This window comes from Glandiceps talaboti, chromosome 6 (assembly GCF_964340395.1).
Source record: "Glandiceps talaboti chromosome 6, keGlaTala1.1, whole genome shotgun sequence".
Taxonomy (NCBI): Eukaryota; Metazoa; Hemichordata; class Enteropneusta; family Spengelidae; genus Glandiceps; species Glandiceps talaboti.
Genome location: NC_135554.1, coordinates 27,983,843 through 28,003,105, shown reverse-complemented (window position 1 = coordinate 28,003,105; position 19,263 = coordinate 27,983,843). Strand labels below are relative to the sequence as shown.

General features: G+C 36.2%; 1 protein-coding gene across 1 annotated transcript; it reads right to left on the bottom strand.

The window, feature by feature from the left end:
* Positions 1 to 283: 283 nt before the first annotated feature.
* LOC144436342 (uncharacterized) lies at positions 284 to 8,975 on the bottom strand. The gene is made up of 2 exons (XM_078125116.1): positions 8,787 to 8,975; positions 284 to 2,419 (listed from the first exon to the last, which is right to left on the bottom strand). The coding sequence occupies exons 1-2, from the start codon at positions 8,927 to 8,929 to the stop codon at positions 1,399 to 1,401; spliced, it is 1,164 nt and encodes a 387-aa protein (XP_077981242.1). The 5' UTR covers positions 8,930 to 8,975; the 3' UTR covers positions 284 to 1,398.
* Positions 8,976 to 19,263: the final 10,288 nt, after the last annotated feature.

Sequence of the window (19,263 nt, the reverse complement as noted above, 5' to 3'; positions counted from 1 at the left end):
CTATAAGACAGTGAACGACAAAGTGTATGATAGCATCAACGCAGAGTCAAGAAAAATAGCCTACAACATAACATCGACGACAGAATGGAAATAATGGAAAACAAGCCTTCGTAACTCCGTAACTGTGAAAGATCACATAAAGAGAACTTTACCAACAATCCGACAATCCGATTAATTAATTTGACCAAAAGTGAAATGGGCCTGGTCAGTGAGAAGGCATTGGATCATATATATATATATATATATATATATATATATATATATATATATATATATATATATATATATATATATATATATATATATATAAAACACAGTATCGAACAGGTCGTCTGATGATCGCAAACAGCGTGAAACACTCTGTAATGGCTCCATGTATCTTGCTTGATACTGTGTTATATTTATGAAAAAGATAAGAACAATTCCCTTGGTTAGATTGGTAAATTTAAGTACTTTGCCACAGGTTGAACAAATATTTCAGTTAACTCTTTAACAATTACATGAGCGCTAGATTATCCAAACTGCATTTATGAGTTTTACCTTGTACCCGTGTTGAAAGGACGAGGACGAGGACGAGGAAAAAAGAGAAAAAATGATTTACCTTAAAGACTATACTTATCCATTAGCGTCCATTGTTAAGTTCTCCAACGAACTAGTAGCGTAGATGATGCTATACAATATATACATGCAAGCTAACCAATGTACACATAAATGTCATCCAGAGATATAACGCTATATTACAATTCCTCGGGAAGGAAGCAAGGACATTTTAAGTACACTATGAATGCATCATAGTCAATGATGTTATTTATCAAATAGAGAATTAAGAACTTCTATGTTTTAAAGGAAATGTTTTGTTTGAAACGTAAAACTTGAAATAAACATGTTTTGTGAAACTCGTTCACTCCAAAGGAGGAATTGTAATAACCGTGACGTTTGAACTCTATCTGCCAAATAAGATATCAACATGCATGGTATCCTTTTAAGAATATGTAAGTACATGGTGACCAAAATAAGAACTAGAATTTTGATTTTACTCATAATTGTATGTGTTGTTCTCAACAACTCGCCAGATTGGTAGACAAGAACAAAATTAAATCCTAACGCTATGTGTGCGAGTTCCAGAGTGTCGCAGAAATGTCAAGGTTATGAAACAATTATTGTTTTCAGTGCATTGTAACATCTAACGATCGCAGGACGTACGATCTTTTACTTGATTTAAGGCCTTTCTCAATTTGACCGATATAATACATACTGAGGAACAAATATCAGCAATTAAAACGATTTTTTTTTAATTTCAAAAAAGAGAAACTGACTTCCATCCTGGCGAGTTTGAGTCAATTCTTCGTTTATTTTTATGTTGACTATTTTAGAGGGGCTCAATTTCCTTGCCATAAACTACCCTCGTCGTCTCCTCCCCTCATTTTCCGATTCAAACATTTCTTTTGCTTTGATGGAAATCATTTCGTCAGCATGCATGCATGGTTTCAAATCTGTATCAGTATCGATCTGTTGTCGTAAAATGTTCATAAGGTTGTGAAATGTTATCGCTTTCTCAGTAGCACCCCCTGCAACTTGAGCTTTGAAAATGTCCATGAATTCATCCGAGGGTGATGATTTACTTGTCACCTCTGTTCTCAAGGATCCAAGATGTTCTCCGCCACACGTGTCATGGAAGGGTAAACCATACAAGTGTTGTAAGGTCAAAAAGCATTCGTCGATATTAGCTGTCGTGCAAATGCCTGCGAACCATGCTGACATACCACTCAGTGCCATGTTCAAGGTTTTTTCTTCGATACCCTTCATAGCTTCATCCAGATTCGATTCTCCTGTGTTTGAGGTGTAAGTCTGCATTAACTGTTTAAGGAAGTAATTTCCATGACGCTTCGCAAATTCTGGGAGGGTAGTCTCTTCACACCTTGCTCGATCTGACTGGCACCATGTGACATAGCTGAGTAACATACGCTCGGCGGCAGAAGAGAAGACGGTGAAATAAGAACATTTCGAATCAGGAACGAAATCACATATCCCCAATGTCATATCGCCTGCTACGAACTTATGACTTATCTTCTTATTATCTTTGATTTCCTTCACTTTCTCTGCGTAATTGTTAGCCGTAAGGAGAAGTACATCGTCATTAGCCGACAAACGCTCCATACAGAGCTTCATGATCTGACCTCCGGAGTGTTGGTTGAGTACAAAAATGACGTAACCACCTCGATACGCCGAATCGGGAGGTGTAAGCTCGCCAGTTTCAGGGTCCACCTCTCTGGCGAAGAAATTGGGCATGACATGCTCTTTGTTGAAGGGGCGAAGTTTTGCTGGGACCTCCACTCCATTAGATACGATGGAGCCGGAACCAACGTTTTCTGAAGAAGAGGACCCCTTATCATGGCCTTTCTGAGCTCCAAAATTACCTCTGTTAAGGGAAAAAATGGCATGGTTTAGAAAACTGGCAATAGTGACACAATAAAATGAAGACCTATAACATGAACAAACGGATACACAATTTGTAACTCTTTCTTCAGAAGGAAACTATGCAGGGAGGATTGGTGGCTTAAATATACAACTTTTTTATATTTTCAAGAACAAAAACTGAAAAGTAGGTGGGGGTGGTCTCAGCGAAACTTGTCTCACAGGGGTAGCAAATACTTCTACTATATACTCACGTCACTTGTCAACATGGTGGTAAAAACTTTGAAATAATGATTTGTAATATATTTTATATGGTTGAGGTACTTTGAAAGCGAAATTTGACATCTTCATCAATAATCAGAATCTTCTAGGCCTAAACTATATCATAATTGTATTAGTTATGTTATGCTTCGCAAAAGTGTTTTGGCTTGTAACATTGTGGCTGTGATAAGATGAGAACATTGGTTTATTGTTTGGAGTTCTTTTATTTGTTTACCCGTACGCTGATACCAAAGACAACTCCAAATTTAGGCGGTTTGTATAATATGGTTAGCGCAGAGAATTCCTCCATTAAAAGGTATGTTTGCTCATTTTTAAAGATTTTTTGTTATCACATAGATTTAATTTTACACCTTGTCAATGTGAAATACTCAGAAAAACACGTCAGCCATGCATAACACTATACTACAACAATCATTCACAGAGTATAGTGGCAGAAGTTGACTTTTAAAATGGGCACAGTCTGTAACTTATGGTTCGTGAATGTTAATACTTTTGTTTCATATCGAAGTGAACTTAATAAATTTTTATCCAAGCATAAATGATGACGAATGCGCACTTCAAAAATGTGCATATGAATGTAAAATAACACCATGACCGATTCGAAAATATCAAATCTCATCATTATAAAAACAACAACGTTTTTTTTAGAATATTCACAAACAGAGACAACTCAGGTTTGTTTCAAAATAAGTTTTTGGGGTTTTATTATGTATGATTATCTAGTGCATTGCTATCACAATGAAAACTGAATCAACGTTATAGACTTTACCACACTAAGTATTTATTAACCTCATCCTCTTCAAAAGAAACGTTTGAAATACTACCTTAAATCTGGAAAGGTATCTTAATATTGACATAGTTTTCTTTGTTCAGCCAATACAAATACTCATGACGTAGGGGTCATGTTACTACGAGAAGATAGGTGATATAATCCTTAGTTCAAGGCCAGCTGAATATAGCAAATTGTAGAATCAATGACGTGGATGCGAGTTGTTGTGGCATACAATGGCGAGGGTATAACTCCTTTTGTGTGTGTGTGTTAGGACATGTATACCAGGTGTGAGGTATACGACCGCATTTACAGTTAGGAAATGGTCGTGTTTTGTTAAGAATATGTATACCATGAGAACACAAATAAATCAGTCTTTGTCACTACTTGATTTCACTCACACTGCGTCCCGCATTTTTTTTTAAAGTGAAGTGTTCCCTAAATTCCAAATGATGTCAAGTGGGTCATTCAAATTCTCAAATCGAGAACAGTCGGACAGCTGACATTGAGATATTCGTGACCATGACAATGATCCTATTAGCCGGTACAAGGTCATAAATGGAAAGCCGGAACAAGGAATAGAATATAACACTTTATCATTTGCTATTCAAAATCTTTAGCACATTTTCAAAAGGCGTATTTTTTCTTTGCGGTTCGTGGGCAACCTCGAAGTCGGCATATCTATTCATCCATCGATTTATAACATCTACCCGACCAACATCAATCCACTTGTCAATCATTTTCTATCCACCCAACCACCCATTTATCCGTCCATTTCTCCACTCCCCATCCGACCGACCGGCCGACCGTCAGTCCATCCATCCATTGATCCATGCCATACATGTACCCATCCTCCCAACCACCGACCGACCGACCGACCGCCTGACCTATCTAGCTAGACATACCTACTTATATTACACACTTACCAACCTGCCTGCCTGCCCAACTATCCGAGATCTGACAAACTTATAAACCTTCTGCCTCCATACACGATTTATATCCGTATTTAGCCCAGAGACTTGGATCTATAACTCAATGTTATTCGCTCATTTTGACGGAATGAACGGTCAAGACCGATAGGTAAGTCTGTGGGCTATCCAAGCCATGTTGTACAGACATTTAATAGTATATAGGAAGTACCGTTCTGGGCATCGCTACCTTACAACATATTCATTGGCACTGTATGCAATTTTGCACCCTGTAGGTATTTTATGGCGATGTAACAAATCTGTATTAACAATCTTTTACTGCTATCAACTTGATCGTCTACTTAGAATTCATATTTATATATCATTATTTCACTTTTATACCTTTCATATTATATAATCACGATGTATGGACTCTTCATGACGATAGACGAGGACAAAATTGTGTTGAACCTAACAACTGTTCTCTTACAAATGGTTTAGCGGACCACTAAATATTCAACTCTGGATATTTCCCAGTGCTCTCTCCTGTATTACTTACTGGACAGAACCATTGAACTGCCCGATGGAGTACATTCTTGAACAAAGAAGTTGGTTTACTATGAAGTTGGTAGAAATGAAATTGCGCATCTATAGTTACATACTCATAAAATTATTTTAAAAGTCGTTATGTTGTTGAAGGACAAAGGAAAGATTTTCTTCTATAGGAAGGAGTACTTTAATATTATAATATTACTTCTTATCAGTAGTAAGCGACTTGAATCTTCGACTAGTTTGGCATGAGCGGATTTTCCTTTCAAGAAGCGTTTGAATTAAATATTGAATGGGACTGTAAATAGCAAACACACCTCTATTACAAGTAAATGAAGCAAACATACGTCCATTACAAGTAGAACATCAAGATTTATTGTATAGATTATAGGCCCTAGATTGAATGAAAGATATAAAGGGGAAAATGAATAAACTAAGTTAAACTAACTTATAACTAAATCTACCACAGTACTAACACAAGGAATTGTATCAGGTAATATTGACATGTAAAGGCATTATAAGGCAGATATCTCAGGTTCAAATGGGGGATGGGGGGGGGGGGCTTGAATGTTTCGTAGTTGAAAAGTCCAATGGTTTCCTTTCCTGTTTCGCTCTTGTACAATTAGCAGGAAAAATGATGATCAATGCCATGTCTTCAATACCATTATTGGCAGAATTAAAATGATGTGCTACTGGGTAACCCTCGACTCTTATTCGATTGAATTGAGGATTTGAGATCGTCAAATCTTGTTTTCATTTCTTTTATAGTCTGGCCCACATATATAACATTCCATATCTCTTACATTGAATGAGATAAATGACATTTCTCGTGGAACAGGTAATTGGTCTTCTGATGGAAAGCTGTTCATTAGTTGCGTACTCCAAAGTTACATGGGATTGTCCTATACATGCACTTTTACAAGCTTTACATCATTATCGGTTGGTACCTGCTTACTTTGAGATTTACGTAAACGTCCCTTCTCAAGTATATTTGAGGTTGCACTTCTCCTGCCTACCTGCCTACCTACCTACCTTGCTACCTATCGACCGACCGACTAACCGAACTCACTAACTACCTACCTACCTACCTACCTACCTACCTACCTACCCACATCTCTCCCTCCCCCACTCACTCACTCAACCTATATTTTTCCAACATTATATTGAAAGGAATATCATTTGAACCACATATCTCGTCATTATGATTTATTGTTATATTCAGAGCACACACATACGCTGACAATCTCCCCATGACTGAAAGCCCCGAACAGCGAATCAGAACGCGAGAACATGTCACATCTAGGGATGGGCTAAGTATATGTAAAATATCTAAAATCCATGAGCATCAAGCGACGTGGTAACATATGTGTGTAATAGATGTACATACTTTATTTCAAGTGTCTGTTTCATTTCCACAAAAGAAATCGAAATGAGTATGGCTTAGTGGAGAATACCTCGTGTTTGCCACTTCAAATATATCTACAGAAGTCTACTTCTGATTTAGTATGTAGGACTTAAACGTTAAAATTGTAGAATTTCAGTTGTTGTTTGTTGTGTGCCATTGGTCCATCACAATGCTTTACTCAGTACAAATTGACGTTCATTATGTCAGCATGATGTGTTTATCGCTGCAAATTTTAATCTGTAACATATATGAAATAAGTTCTTAACCAAGTAACAAACTAATGACTAACTGAACGATTGAATTAGGTTACCGGCCGGCCGACTGGAAAGCCGGCTGACTGAATCACTACCTACCTACCTACCTACCTACCTACCTACCTACCTACCTACCTACCTACCTAACTAACTAACTAACTACATGTACCTAGCTTTACCAAACTACCCATCCACCTACCTACCTAACTACCTACCTACCTACCTACCTACCTACCTAACTAACTACATGTAACTAGCTTTACCAAACTACCCATCCACCTACCTACCTACCTACCCACCCAGCCATCCAATCTCTTACCTGTCTGCCCCTTCCTACCTACCAACCATACTGTACTTAACTACTAACCTACCTACCTACCTACCAAATAGATCTACCTATCTGATATACGTAATCACAGACAGGTTTCATCCTTGTTATCCGTGACGTAACAGACCGACCCACCCCGACTGATGGACTAATAAAGTACAAATCATGAATGTAAGTCTCCCTCTCTCTCTCTCTCTCTCTCTCTCTCTCTCTCTCTCTCTCTCTCTCTCTCTCTCTCTCTCTCTCTCTCTCTCTCTCTCTCTCTCTCTCTCTCTCTCTCTGGGATAAAATGTAACATTTTAAATATGTACACGATATTAATGTCTGCACTTTGCTTATGTAATTCGTAACCAAAAAAGTAAAATGTGCCTATTTAAAACGAAACATACTTTTTAATTTGGAGGTATTGCTGTTTTGGGATATCCCCAGATTTATGATCGTCGTATGAATTTTATTACAGAAAAATTAAAAAGTTTGTGATCTTGAATTGGCAGAACGAATAAATAAAAGTTAAAGTCAACAGATAATATACTACTGTATGCTTTAATTTTTAATATCATAAAAATTTAACTCTCCCGGTGTCCTGAAATTTTCTTCACTGAATGTCAGCGATGCTAGGTGTCACTACAGTGTTTCAGAATACGTCAATAGGTATTACGTCACAGAGACATGTCATGGTGTCACTTGTCTGAAATGTAGCGATAGGTCAACGTGAGACGTTCCAATGTTCCCATAAAGTGCCTATAAACGTTATAAGTCTAAAAAACAGAGATTTTATATTAAATTCTATGACGATGACATTTGCTCCGATATAACACCACTCTCAACAGTGACACAGTCACAAAATAATAATTCCTATGACTAATTTTTGGCAATTTTGATGAATACATAACTTGACAATTATGATGATGACATCCGTGTTGCCTGTGCCTGCCTTATATGACGTTTGTTTTCAAAAATTAAAGTGTGTTACTAACACTAATATCTGACTTATAGTATCAACTATAATCTGTTTGTTAGATACACTATATCGGTACGTGTGGGTCGGTATCCAGAGTACAGCAATTTAACCTATATATGCTCTTCTTATAATATTTACATATAAATTTTAGAATAATTTTGAAAATTGTAACTCTTGCTTCGTGACCAGGTATCTAGTTAGTATATGATAACATTTCGTATTGAAAATAATTGTGAAATATTCCAAATCATGTAGTACTATTCTTTTACTTTTAAAATCACCAAATATGCTGACATTGTGCATGTGTGTGTGATTATGCGCACGAGCAATTAATCTCCAATAGGCATATGGCGTGATATGGAAACAAAGATTTGGGAATGTATATTTTTCGAACAACATTTTGTGATTCCTTTCATCTAACCGCCCCTTTTACTTTTCATTTTGGATTTTTGATGGAACACTTAGCTGTTCATATATTATGCTTATATACACATTTCACAAGGAACGACAAAAGAAATCCATGCCTCTGTGATATTTTTTAATGAAAAATCATCCAGCCAAACATAGTGTTATAAGCTTACAGATTAATATATTGTGCTACATGCGCGATCTAGCTATAATATAGAAGCTACATCCATTCGACATTTCCACACTATCTGTCATCGCCTACTTTCCTTGAGATGTCAAATATTTTTATATCCATGTAGTAAGAAAGCCCAAGTGTTTACTCAACATTAATGCTCATACTCATAGCATATTTGATTGTTGGAATATACAATAACTTACTCTAGGTGAAATAAATGATTATATCATTACGGCTGATTAAATAATTGTATAGAGGTTTCAAAAAGGAAACAACTAGATGTGATCAATTTTTGGTATGTCCTAAAAGAGTTAAGCTCAAATTTTCCTCACCCTTCGGATACTTCGGCATCTGCCGGCTGCTCTACATCTTTCGAAACAGCAAGTCCAATGGCAATGCAAATACCAACAACTGCAAGAACACCGATAATCGCCAATTTCTTCCAATGGTGATGTAAGGTATCTATAAAACCCATCTTGGCCAACGAACGAAACGACAACCAGATCGACCAACCTTCGTTGTTTGAGTGGAGGAAGCCCTAAACAAATACTGTAACCCCAGAACAGATTCAACACGTCAGCACGTCAAAAAAGGCACCGTTTAATTCCTATACACACGTTGATTCTGTTGAAAATGAATTGAATTGTTATTGTGTCTCTCTGATTGGCCAGGTCGTTTTCGATGCCACCCCTACTTGTCAAACTTATCAAGGCTTATAAAACTAATTTGTGTATGTCGTGACGTCAAACTAAATTGCACAATACTGCAATGGAATGTGTAACGGAACGTATCTGTATGCAAAGGAGAATTACGCTGTCATATATGAGATGGGCTTGATGAATATGGATGAGAGCTCTCGTAAATTGTTTCCGATGGACACGCACACAGCTGTGGTCTAGCTTCTTGTAATCGTATCAGTGCATTGTATAGTGTGTCAATGGAAGTTGTTTTGCGTTTAAAGCATTTGGAAATCTGTGGCATGTGAAGAGAAATCGACACTTTAAAGAGTAGATTAACCGACGGTTGGTGCAACAGTAACCCGCTGTTATATCTTAAACACTGAAACAAGCAAACAAACAAACACATATTGCGTTATAATTCCCAATACTCGAAAATTGCTACCCTCACACCTGTAAAGTACGATAAAATGGAGATGCAATTCCTCACTTATTAATGTAACGTTTCTGAGGGTCCAAATCCACACTCAAACTGTGCTAAAAATTGTTCAGCCTTTGGGTTTTTAACCCCTATAACTATATATTCATAACTCAATTCAATTCTGGAACACTTTATAATTGCAGTATTGCCACTATATCAAAATTAAATGTTTAACTGTTGGCTGTGAATGAAAATAAACCCTTCATGATTATACAGTAAACACATGCTGAAAGGTCAAATTATATTGCCACATTGTTAACGTAAGATTAATGTTAGGTTCAATTCATATGATCGAACTGTGAGAAAAACTGAATACGTCACACTGTCATAGACTAGATACATTAAACACTCTACTAAATTCACTGTACAATTTATGAACCGTTGTTACACATCATGGGACTTATTTAGCGATGATCAGTGATGCAAGTATTTTCAGACCATTACCGTATGGAAAACTACAGAAATATTTCAAGTATTGATTGCTCGACAATGTAATGTAATATTATCAAAACTCCATGATATTCATCCTTGTTGCCATTGCATTGTATGGTATGATTTCCCCTAGATGACGAAAGTGAATAGTGAACGATAACTTGAATATTGAGAAATGGTTTGATTGTTTTGTCAGGGGACAGCTTTACTGAAAAAATGTTAACCTTTTGAAAGTTGCCGAGTGCTTGCGAATGAATAGATGGCTGACACGGAAAAAAATAGATATTTTATATTTAAACAATTATAGTACTTCGGAGATTTGTGCCATAATGTCTATAATACCACTTTTTTCATATTTTGTTTTTGTCAAAGACGTGTCTAATAACCAATACCATCAATTTACATAGCAGCAAACCACTTCATTATAGTGTTTATGATGACTGTGTTTCAATATCTCAATGTAGCGTTTGTGGTGCTGATTTTGAATTGATGTCAGTATTTTAAATTGTCAAGCCCAACGTTTTTTGCGAACTTTGTGTCTATTAATAGACGTTTTTTTGTAAACGGATATTTAACAATTTTTTAAGGTGTGGAGGTATGGTGTATCTGTACTGTCCGTGCTATTGGTCTCTTTTACCAATGGTTGGCATGACAACGGGTGAAAAATAACCAATGAAATCCCTCATTTCCTAGCTACAAGTACGTCACTAATTCCCGCCCTTGTCAATTGGCCATTGCAGACTGCAAAACAGGAAATTGAGAATACAGCGCCCTCGTTCTAATTGAGGGTATCGTCACCTCATAATACTGTTTCCTAGGAGCTTTGTTACTTGGTATTCTGTAGCAGTGTAAATCAGGGATGTTTTTCGTATTGTTCAGATATTGAGGAAAGCATCAGAGCTCTATGATTAACCGAGTAACCTATACCATGTATACCCCCGGCCCCAAGGTTCACGCAGACAGGAAGTAGAGCGCCACTATGGCAAATTTGGAACGGCCTATTGCATTCTACGAGAACTACTAAGCTAAGCTTTACAGTGACACTATATTTCTGATGTCATCTTTGCTATCCGTCTGTCAGTTAACGCATTTTTAATATAGGGGTTAAAGTTGTGATGTTATGACCTCATAATCCACCCGTCAGAATTATCACTTCTGGAAAATTATTGGATACCAAAATCATTGGATACTTCAGTTTGGACATGGTCGGCAATGTAAGGAATACTTCAAATACTCAATGCCAATAGGAATTACTTATGCACATGTATGTGCTTGTTGTATTTGTATTTGTATTTGTATTTGTATTTGTATTTGTATTTGTATTTGTATTTGTATTTGTATTTGTGTGGTTATGTGTATGTGCGCGTTTGTGCACATATCCGACCCTTTCAATATATTCAAAATATTATTTTTTTTAAATATTGAGAAATATTCATTTAAATTGAAAACATCCTTTTTTAGTTACTTTGTATGTAAACATTCAACGTTAAGCATGAAATGAATATAGAAAAGAAAACCGTAACTGGACAAAAATGTCTTTGCGGATTTGATATGAAATAAAATATAAACCACTATGCATCCGTTTTGTATACCTTCAGTTACACGACTTCTAATGTAACATTTGGTACATAACATGCATTTGGGTTTCAAACCCATTTCACACATATGTTGAGTGAATGTCTGATGCCAAGCTGCACGGTGATACAGTGAGTTGAACACTATTAATTTTGTAAAATAAATTCTTGGAAAGGTCAAGAGCAATATCCATCCTGATTATAGCATTTACATTTATAACTTTCATTTGATGACCCCTTTGAATCGACATTGGGCTTCACGTTGGTACTGTCCTAGCTAGCAACCATATGCTCCGTAAATTTGCATACAGATGAGTGTAATGATGTCTCTTGTACAAAGAGCTTTGCCAGTTGCAACTTTCTTTTGTTGCAGAATGTATTGTTACTCAAAGTGATAAAAATAAAGAAAATTGTTATGCATAACATTTCTCAATACAGACTGTCGCACAGTATTTTTGAGATGAATAATTACGAGACACTTTGAAGGTGAATAATAGAGTTTGTACTAAGTATTGTGCATATGAGGACTACTGTTTCTGACCTTTGTATCAGGTTTGGTTGAAAATTAGTCTATGCATCACAGCAGTATATACATATGCACATATACAAGTTTTTCGTTATTTTATCTAATAAGGTCATTGTCTCACCAGAAAGCTCATTACAGATAACATGGGTGTAGTTACTTAAATGAGGTCTCTATCTATTACGTTTACAGAGTTAGTGCACAAAATGTGGATTTTTGAAATACTGGCAAATATGGCAACCATTCAACCAAGGTCATGACACAAGGTAATGTGCACATAATGTGAACTGCTGTCTCTAATATGTTAAAATCGGCATATGTATCTCAGAAGAGCATGCAATTCGAATGTTTTACTATTTGATCTTGAAGATAGAGGTCATGATCAAAGGTCAAAGTCTCATTAGTAAGCCCATTATAAATAACATGAGTGTAGACACTCAAATGAGGTCACTATCTACTAAGCTTCCATAGTTGGTGGGCAAAATGTGCAGTTTTACTCGTCTTTATGCCTGTTTCGCCTTGAATAGGAAGGTCAAGGTCAAAGATCCAGGTATATAACATGGGTGTAGACACATGAATACAGTTTCTATTAAACTTTTGGTGTTAATAAGCAAAATGTTAATTTTCACGAAAAATGGCTAACATTTCACCGATATCAAGAAAGTCACGGAACGAGGTGACGTGCATATGCGGAGTATAGCACCAGACATTTGTTGATGGTTTGGGTGAAATGTTGGCCAATACATGTGGACACGTACAGATGGACGGACGGACGGACGGACGGACACACGGAACCCAACATAATAGCCCCACCCCAGATTTCGTCGTTTCAAGGCTAATTATATGCTAATATTGCACATTTTTGTCAACCACACTAGACCTGTCCATAACTTGCCAAGCTTAGTTCTGATGATATAATAGTAGAACTAGTCGTGCAGCATGACATAATTTGCAAACACTCTTGTCTGCTACTTGCTATCCTTATTTTAGTCTTATGATAAATTATAGACAATAGAGGCGGAAGTGTATAGCCAAATCAAATAGGGCAAATGCTGATGGCGGTGGTGTCTTGAATATGTTGATGGGAAATGGACGCTGTCGATTATTGTGTTATTTACGGCAATGCTGTGTTGGAGCTTATTTCATCATGCACTGTGTTATGTACTCTTTGACACTCCAGACCTAATCCAAAATTAAAATTCCATGCCCCCCCCCCTCCACATCGACACTGATTAAACAGAGTGGCCCCTTTCATGCCCCATGCCTCGGTCATAAAATCCCCTCCTCTTAAATTTCAGTGGTCGACCGTCACGGATGTCCAGAGGAAGTACAATTTATTTGTTGAAAAACACGATGCATTACTTAATGATCTAAGTTCTGACGGCTTGGACGGCTGTTACCTTTCAAACAGATAAAATAAACTGGACATCAGTCAATTTGTCAAATGTCTATTCAATACAAGTATGATATAATTCGAATTGTACATGCACGCCTTGGGTGTGGTTTTAATTCCTTTACCAGCAATACTTAAACTGTCTATCATTTTGATTTACTAGTTTTACAACAAATGTTACATTATATCATGTACGTGTATCGATACGTACATTTGGCAAGTTTAGCATAATTTACTTACACATTTGCATGGACTAGATCTCATTTGTATGCCTGTGTTGTAGGCACGAAGAGCCGCTTAAATATTCCAAGCTTAGCCAGACATGTTACAGTGGATTGAGAAGTAAAATGTATATACTGTTTGAAATGTTACGTTGACTAAAGAATGTTAATATTGTAAAGCACAGCATCCACTCGGAACTGTTTTTAATTGTTGGTTATTGCAAATATAGATTTCGATACTAGTATTTTATCTACTTGTTTTTAAAGGGGCACAAGCTGAGTTTATTCATTTTGGGCGATATTTATACTGCGTACGTATTTAAAAGTCACTCGTCATATTCTACTTACTGAAACATACTTAATCATCACTCGCAATAGGCTGACCTCAAATCTGATATTAAGATATAACACGTAAACGATCTGATGACGTAATTGTGTGTACGTATACAAAATGTAGAGGAATCAATACTTGGCAATCAACTGTTCTAACAATGCCAGTGGCTCAGCTTGAACCACTTTTAATACTGTACGGAGGTTTTCTTTAGTTTTTCATTTATTTGATGTTTGAATGACGATTGTATAGCTTTCAAAAATATACTTGATGCACACACGCTGTCATTTGATTGAATGTAGATGACTTTATTATTCTGATCATAAAAAGTTTGGCTATGATATATTATCTGTGGGTGTCAGCTTGTCGATTTGAACAATTCTTACAAAATAGTCTCTTCTGTGTTTTTAGTGGATTTACGGATATTTATGTGATTTTTTTGCTAAAGAACTAAGTAAGAAAACAAACAAACAAACTATTGCGATTGTGACGTAGGACCTGATTTTGTCTTTCGATCACGATGGTAGATAAACAAACATCCATGGTGGTAGGTATGTATAAGCATTACATGTTTAAGTCACCATATTTTCTTTTCAGTTCAGCAATACTACTAAATAAATGGTCATCTTCCCTTGCTGAACAGTTTGGTAACGTGGCTCTTGAAACTGAACCAATTACAAATCAATTCTAAAAGTATTATGATAATGATAAAATGCAAAAGTAGACAATGAAAGTACGAGCTAGTTTGACGACAGTGTTGAAATCCGCTTCTATATATCGTCGACAATGTAAACAATGTCTCGCAATAATGCAAGATTTCGCAGTCTCGCGAGATTTCATTTTTTTATTTTTTTATACAAACACGTGAATATATGAGAATAAGGACTGCGCCACTCTATATGCCTTAGTGTAAAAATTCGGAAAACCAACATTTTAACTATACAACATTTAATATGTCTGCCACTAATACTTATATTAACATTTCAGTAGCCAATGCTGTCAGTCTTCTGTTTCAAAGAAATTTCATAAAGCTTTAAAACAAGAAAACCCAGTGATTCCGTCAATTTTTAGCTGCGACGGAAACTCTTGACCACGTACATATAGTGAATACAATATGATGAACTATGAAAGCAGGAGCATGCCAACATTGGTGGCGCACTTCTACATTTAACTCTGGTGTTGCATTTTAGGTGTCTCGGGATGGGACTGCTTACCCGTGCACAATCCATGGACTACACTCCGTGTATAGCATTTTGGTGATGCCTGTAGCAGTTTACTGAAGATTGATCAGAACTGAACGACACTACATGTCTGATTAATATATATAAGCAGAAACAAGTTGCTGAATCTTCAATAAAATGAAAGCAACAATAAATATTCACATCACTTTTCATTTAAGATACATAGAGGCTACTGATTCATAATATCACAGATAGATTTATTTATTAATTTACAGATGTTTATTTTTTAGTAGAATTTAAAAAAATATATTAAAATTGAAGACTTGATTGAAACTGTCTTAGGTATCTTAGAAAACTTAAAACTAAACATTGAAAATTGAATACTTATTTTACTTATGTACTCATATGATGCCAAACTATAATCACTTGTTGTCTTTCTAAATATGTATCCACCACAGTCAAAAAGTATCCAGCCACAATATCGATCATGTTTAGAAAAAAGTGGAAGTAAAATTTATGTGATATAAAATCATGAAATGACTCTCCAGAACCCAAAGTTTTATGAAATATATACATCTATTTCCTGGAGTGGCATATACTGTACCCCTTTAAAGAAACATTCAGTTTACATATTGTTTGATTATATCGTTATTATATTCTTTCTTTACTTTACAGCTAGCATTAGATATGAGATTTTTTATGGCTGTGCCACCTGGTTTGGGTCGATAGCTCAGTGTCAGATGAAAGGAGGTAATCTGGCTGTTATACCTGACAGTGAGACCTACATGTATACACGACTGGTGTCACTCATATACAAACGCTTGTATAACCTCGACTTGTTCAATGCTCATGATTTCGAAGTAGAAGGTCACTGAACGACGTTTAATGGTCGGAGTGCTTCTCGAATATGTAAATTGGGCAGCAGGAGAACCCAACAACGGAGAGTGTGGTAGATGTGGCTCGCATCAACACTGTGGTCAATTACAGTAATTCATATACAAACTTTAAATTTCCGACATTATCGTCAAAGCTGAATTCATTGTAGCTTGCTATACATCATTAGAATTGAAATAGATTATGAAGTCATTCACAACAATACTATCCTACAGAGTGAGATTAGTAGCAACCTCAAATCAAACATTGACAATGTCTTTCACGACATGTCACCACAAATGAATTAATGTGCATAGCTCTCTAGCGGGCCAGTCAGAAATTGTCCGTCGGATTAAATAAGTTTCAAATCATAGTGTATTATGCGGTAATGACGTCAGAATGCTGTGACCTATGGTTATATCCGGTCACAATACTTTTTGCACAAAGTTGTTTTAAAGTTGCCGTAGTCAGTCAGTATATTTATTTATTTATTTATTTATTTATTTATTTATTTATTTATTTATTTATTTATTTATTTATTTATTTATTTATTTATTTATTTATTTATTTATTTATTTGTTTGTTTGTTTGTTTGTTTGTTTGTTTGTTTGTTTGTCTGTCTGTCTGTCTGTTCTTTTTTGTCTGTCTGCCTGTCTGTCTGTCTGTCTGTCTGTCCGTCTGTGTCTGCCTGAGTCTTTCTTTATGTCTCCCTCACTGTATCTGTCTACCTGTCAGGCTGCCTGTCTGTCCGTCTGTCTGTCTGTCTGTCTGTCTGCCTGCATCTGTTTCTCGTTTTGTCTCTCTCTCACTGTGTATGTCTTTCGGCCTGCCCCCGTCTCTGTCTGTCTGTCTGTCTGTCTGTCAGTCAGTCAGTCAGTCAGTACATGTATAATTTTAACTTGGCAGGTCTGGAAGTAACCCTACAAAATTCTTGATGGATGATGGTTGCTGTTATAATCTAAGAGGTTACATTTGTGAATTTATGGGTAAGTTTGTCATTGGCGAGATATAGCCTCAAAACTGCAATCTTACAAGTATAGTGGCGCATGGTGTTTGTATAATATCAGTCATTCAATGCCATTTAGATAGACTTATATAGGATGTAATTAGGCAGCTCACGGCGTTAGATTCAAAATAATGGAACACTTTCAACAAACAATTACGAAAGTGGTAGAGAGCATCTTCACATTGGGTCCTTGCAATTTGTAAACAATTAAAGGTAACATTCATTGTTTGTATTATCATACATTTATCTTTTCCATTTCCCTGGTATGAAGTCATTTCCCCTATTTTTGTATTTATATTCTAAACTATGAATGACTTCCTCAGGCGTGTTCTCACCTTGAGAACTTTGTCTTTTCCATACAATAGAAAGCAAGTACATTTGTAGAAATGACGCCACGAAGATACCAGTTCCTGGAATTGATAATGGAAGGCTCATTTGTACACGCCTTCCGCGTGGTCGTGGCTGGGAAACCAGACACGTCAATAGCTTCGTACTTGAGGGTCTATGATGTAGTTAACAATAGCTAGGATTTGTACATAAACGGCTGAAATCCGATGTTTTAGGGTTGGAACTTATCGATCTGAGCTTTGACTAGTTAGGGCCGTTAAGGTGCCTCCATCTCCAATTATTTAACCACGAGCTAAGCAACTTTATATCCTGACTGTGTGTGAGTTCATCCAATGTATGTCCAGCTTACGATCTCTGTACCTTGAATTAAATGAGCCAAGAGAGTGAGACTGTTTCCCCAGCAGTTTATCTATCCCCGTATTCCCCTTTATCTATGTTATTTACAGTGTAAACAAATATCAATAGTGTATTAGTGGCTAGTTTTGTTGTTCATTTTTATGTGTTACTTACCGTAAGTGGCCATGGAGGCCATACTATATCCCATTTGTCTGTCTGTCTGTCTGTCTGTCTGTCTGTCTGTCTGTCTGTCTGTCTGTATTATCAAAAGACGGCTGTATGAAATTAAGGGGGGAACAGTAAAATGCAGCAAGCCACGTTTTATATTTTCACATTCATAATTAATAATAATTAATAATTAATAATTTATTGTTTAAAGACCACTACACAAACATGTCTCAGCGGTCTGAACATTACAAAATAAGAAAGACTAGCAAAAGAGCAACAACAACAAAAATCTAGCAAAGAACACAATGAATAATTTAAAAGCGTCTCTAAAAACAAAATCGGATTTAAAAATTAGCAATCAATTTAAAAACATCAGCAATAGCATTGTCGGAAAATATACGTTTTAAGACCCTTCTTGAAAGGAGCAATTTTCTCAAGTATTCGAAGCTCAGGAGGTAAACTATTCCACAGTTTAGGAGCATACACACTGAAAGTCCTGTCACCATACGTTTTAGGAAGGTTGTTTTCCATGATCTTTAATCATTTATGAGAACACGGCTGACACTATAACATACTAAACTGTCATATATGAACAGTTTTAGAATAAGTGGGGTTGGCACATTATTTTATTTTATTTTTTTTATAATATTTTTTTCATGTGTGAGTGGCTAGTTCAGGTAGTTATGTTTTCCGTTGTTTTTCAAATGGTCTCTGTGTTATTAGTGTGAAGTTCTTCTCATCAGATGTACAGCCATTACAGATTGGAAGAACTGTTTTATATTGTCTTTTCGATTTTATATATTTTTTCTCGAACCCGTTAAAAAATATGGTCGACAGTGAGCTATGTGGGGTTGGGGTAACCGGAACCAAACATATACAGAATACACATCTGCCTAGCCTAGTTCCATGACGAATAGTATACATACTGGTAAAAGTGTGTATACTGTCCGTCATGGAACTAGACTAACATCTGTCATTATATCAATCTCTTCATTACAACTTGAGGTGTTTCAATGTTAGAAGTGCTATTTTCAATTGGCTTCTATTACATAATACGACTTTTATATTTTCCACTAATCTAGGATTACCATACTCCTCAAGTCTCAACATACTATATCTTTTCGCCATCTAAAAATTGTTTATTCATAACAAAGCGATATGATAGGGTGAAAACAAAGTCGACCTTAACAGTGAGTTCAAATGCCTTGTAATTTGAGAAACAGGATAGAAGGGCACATTCCGGGGTCATACATGTAAGAGATGGC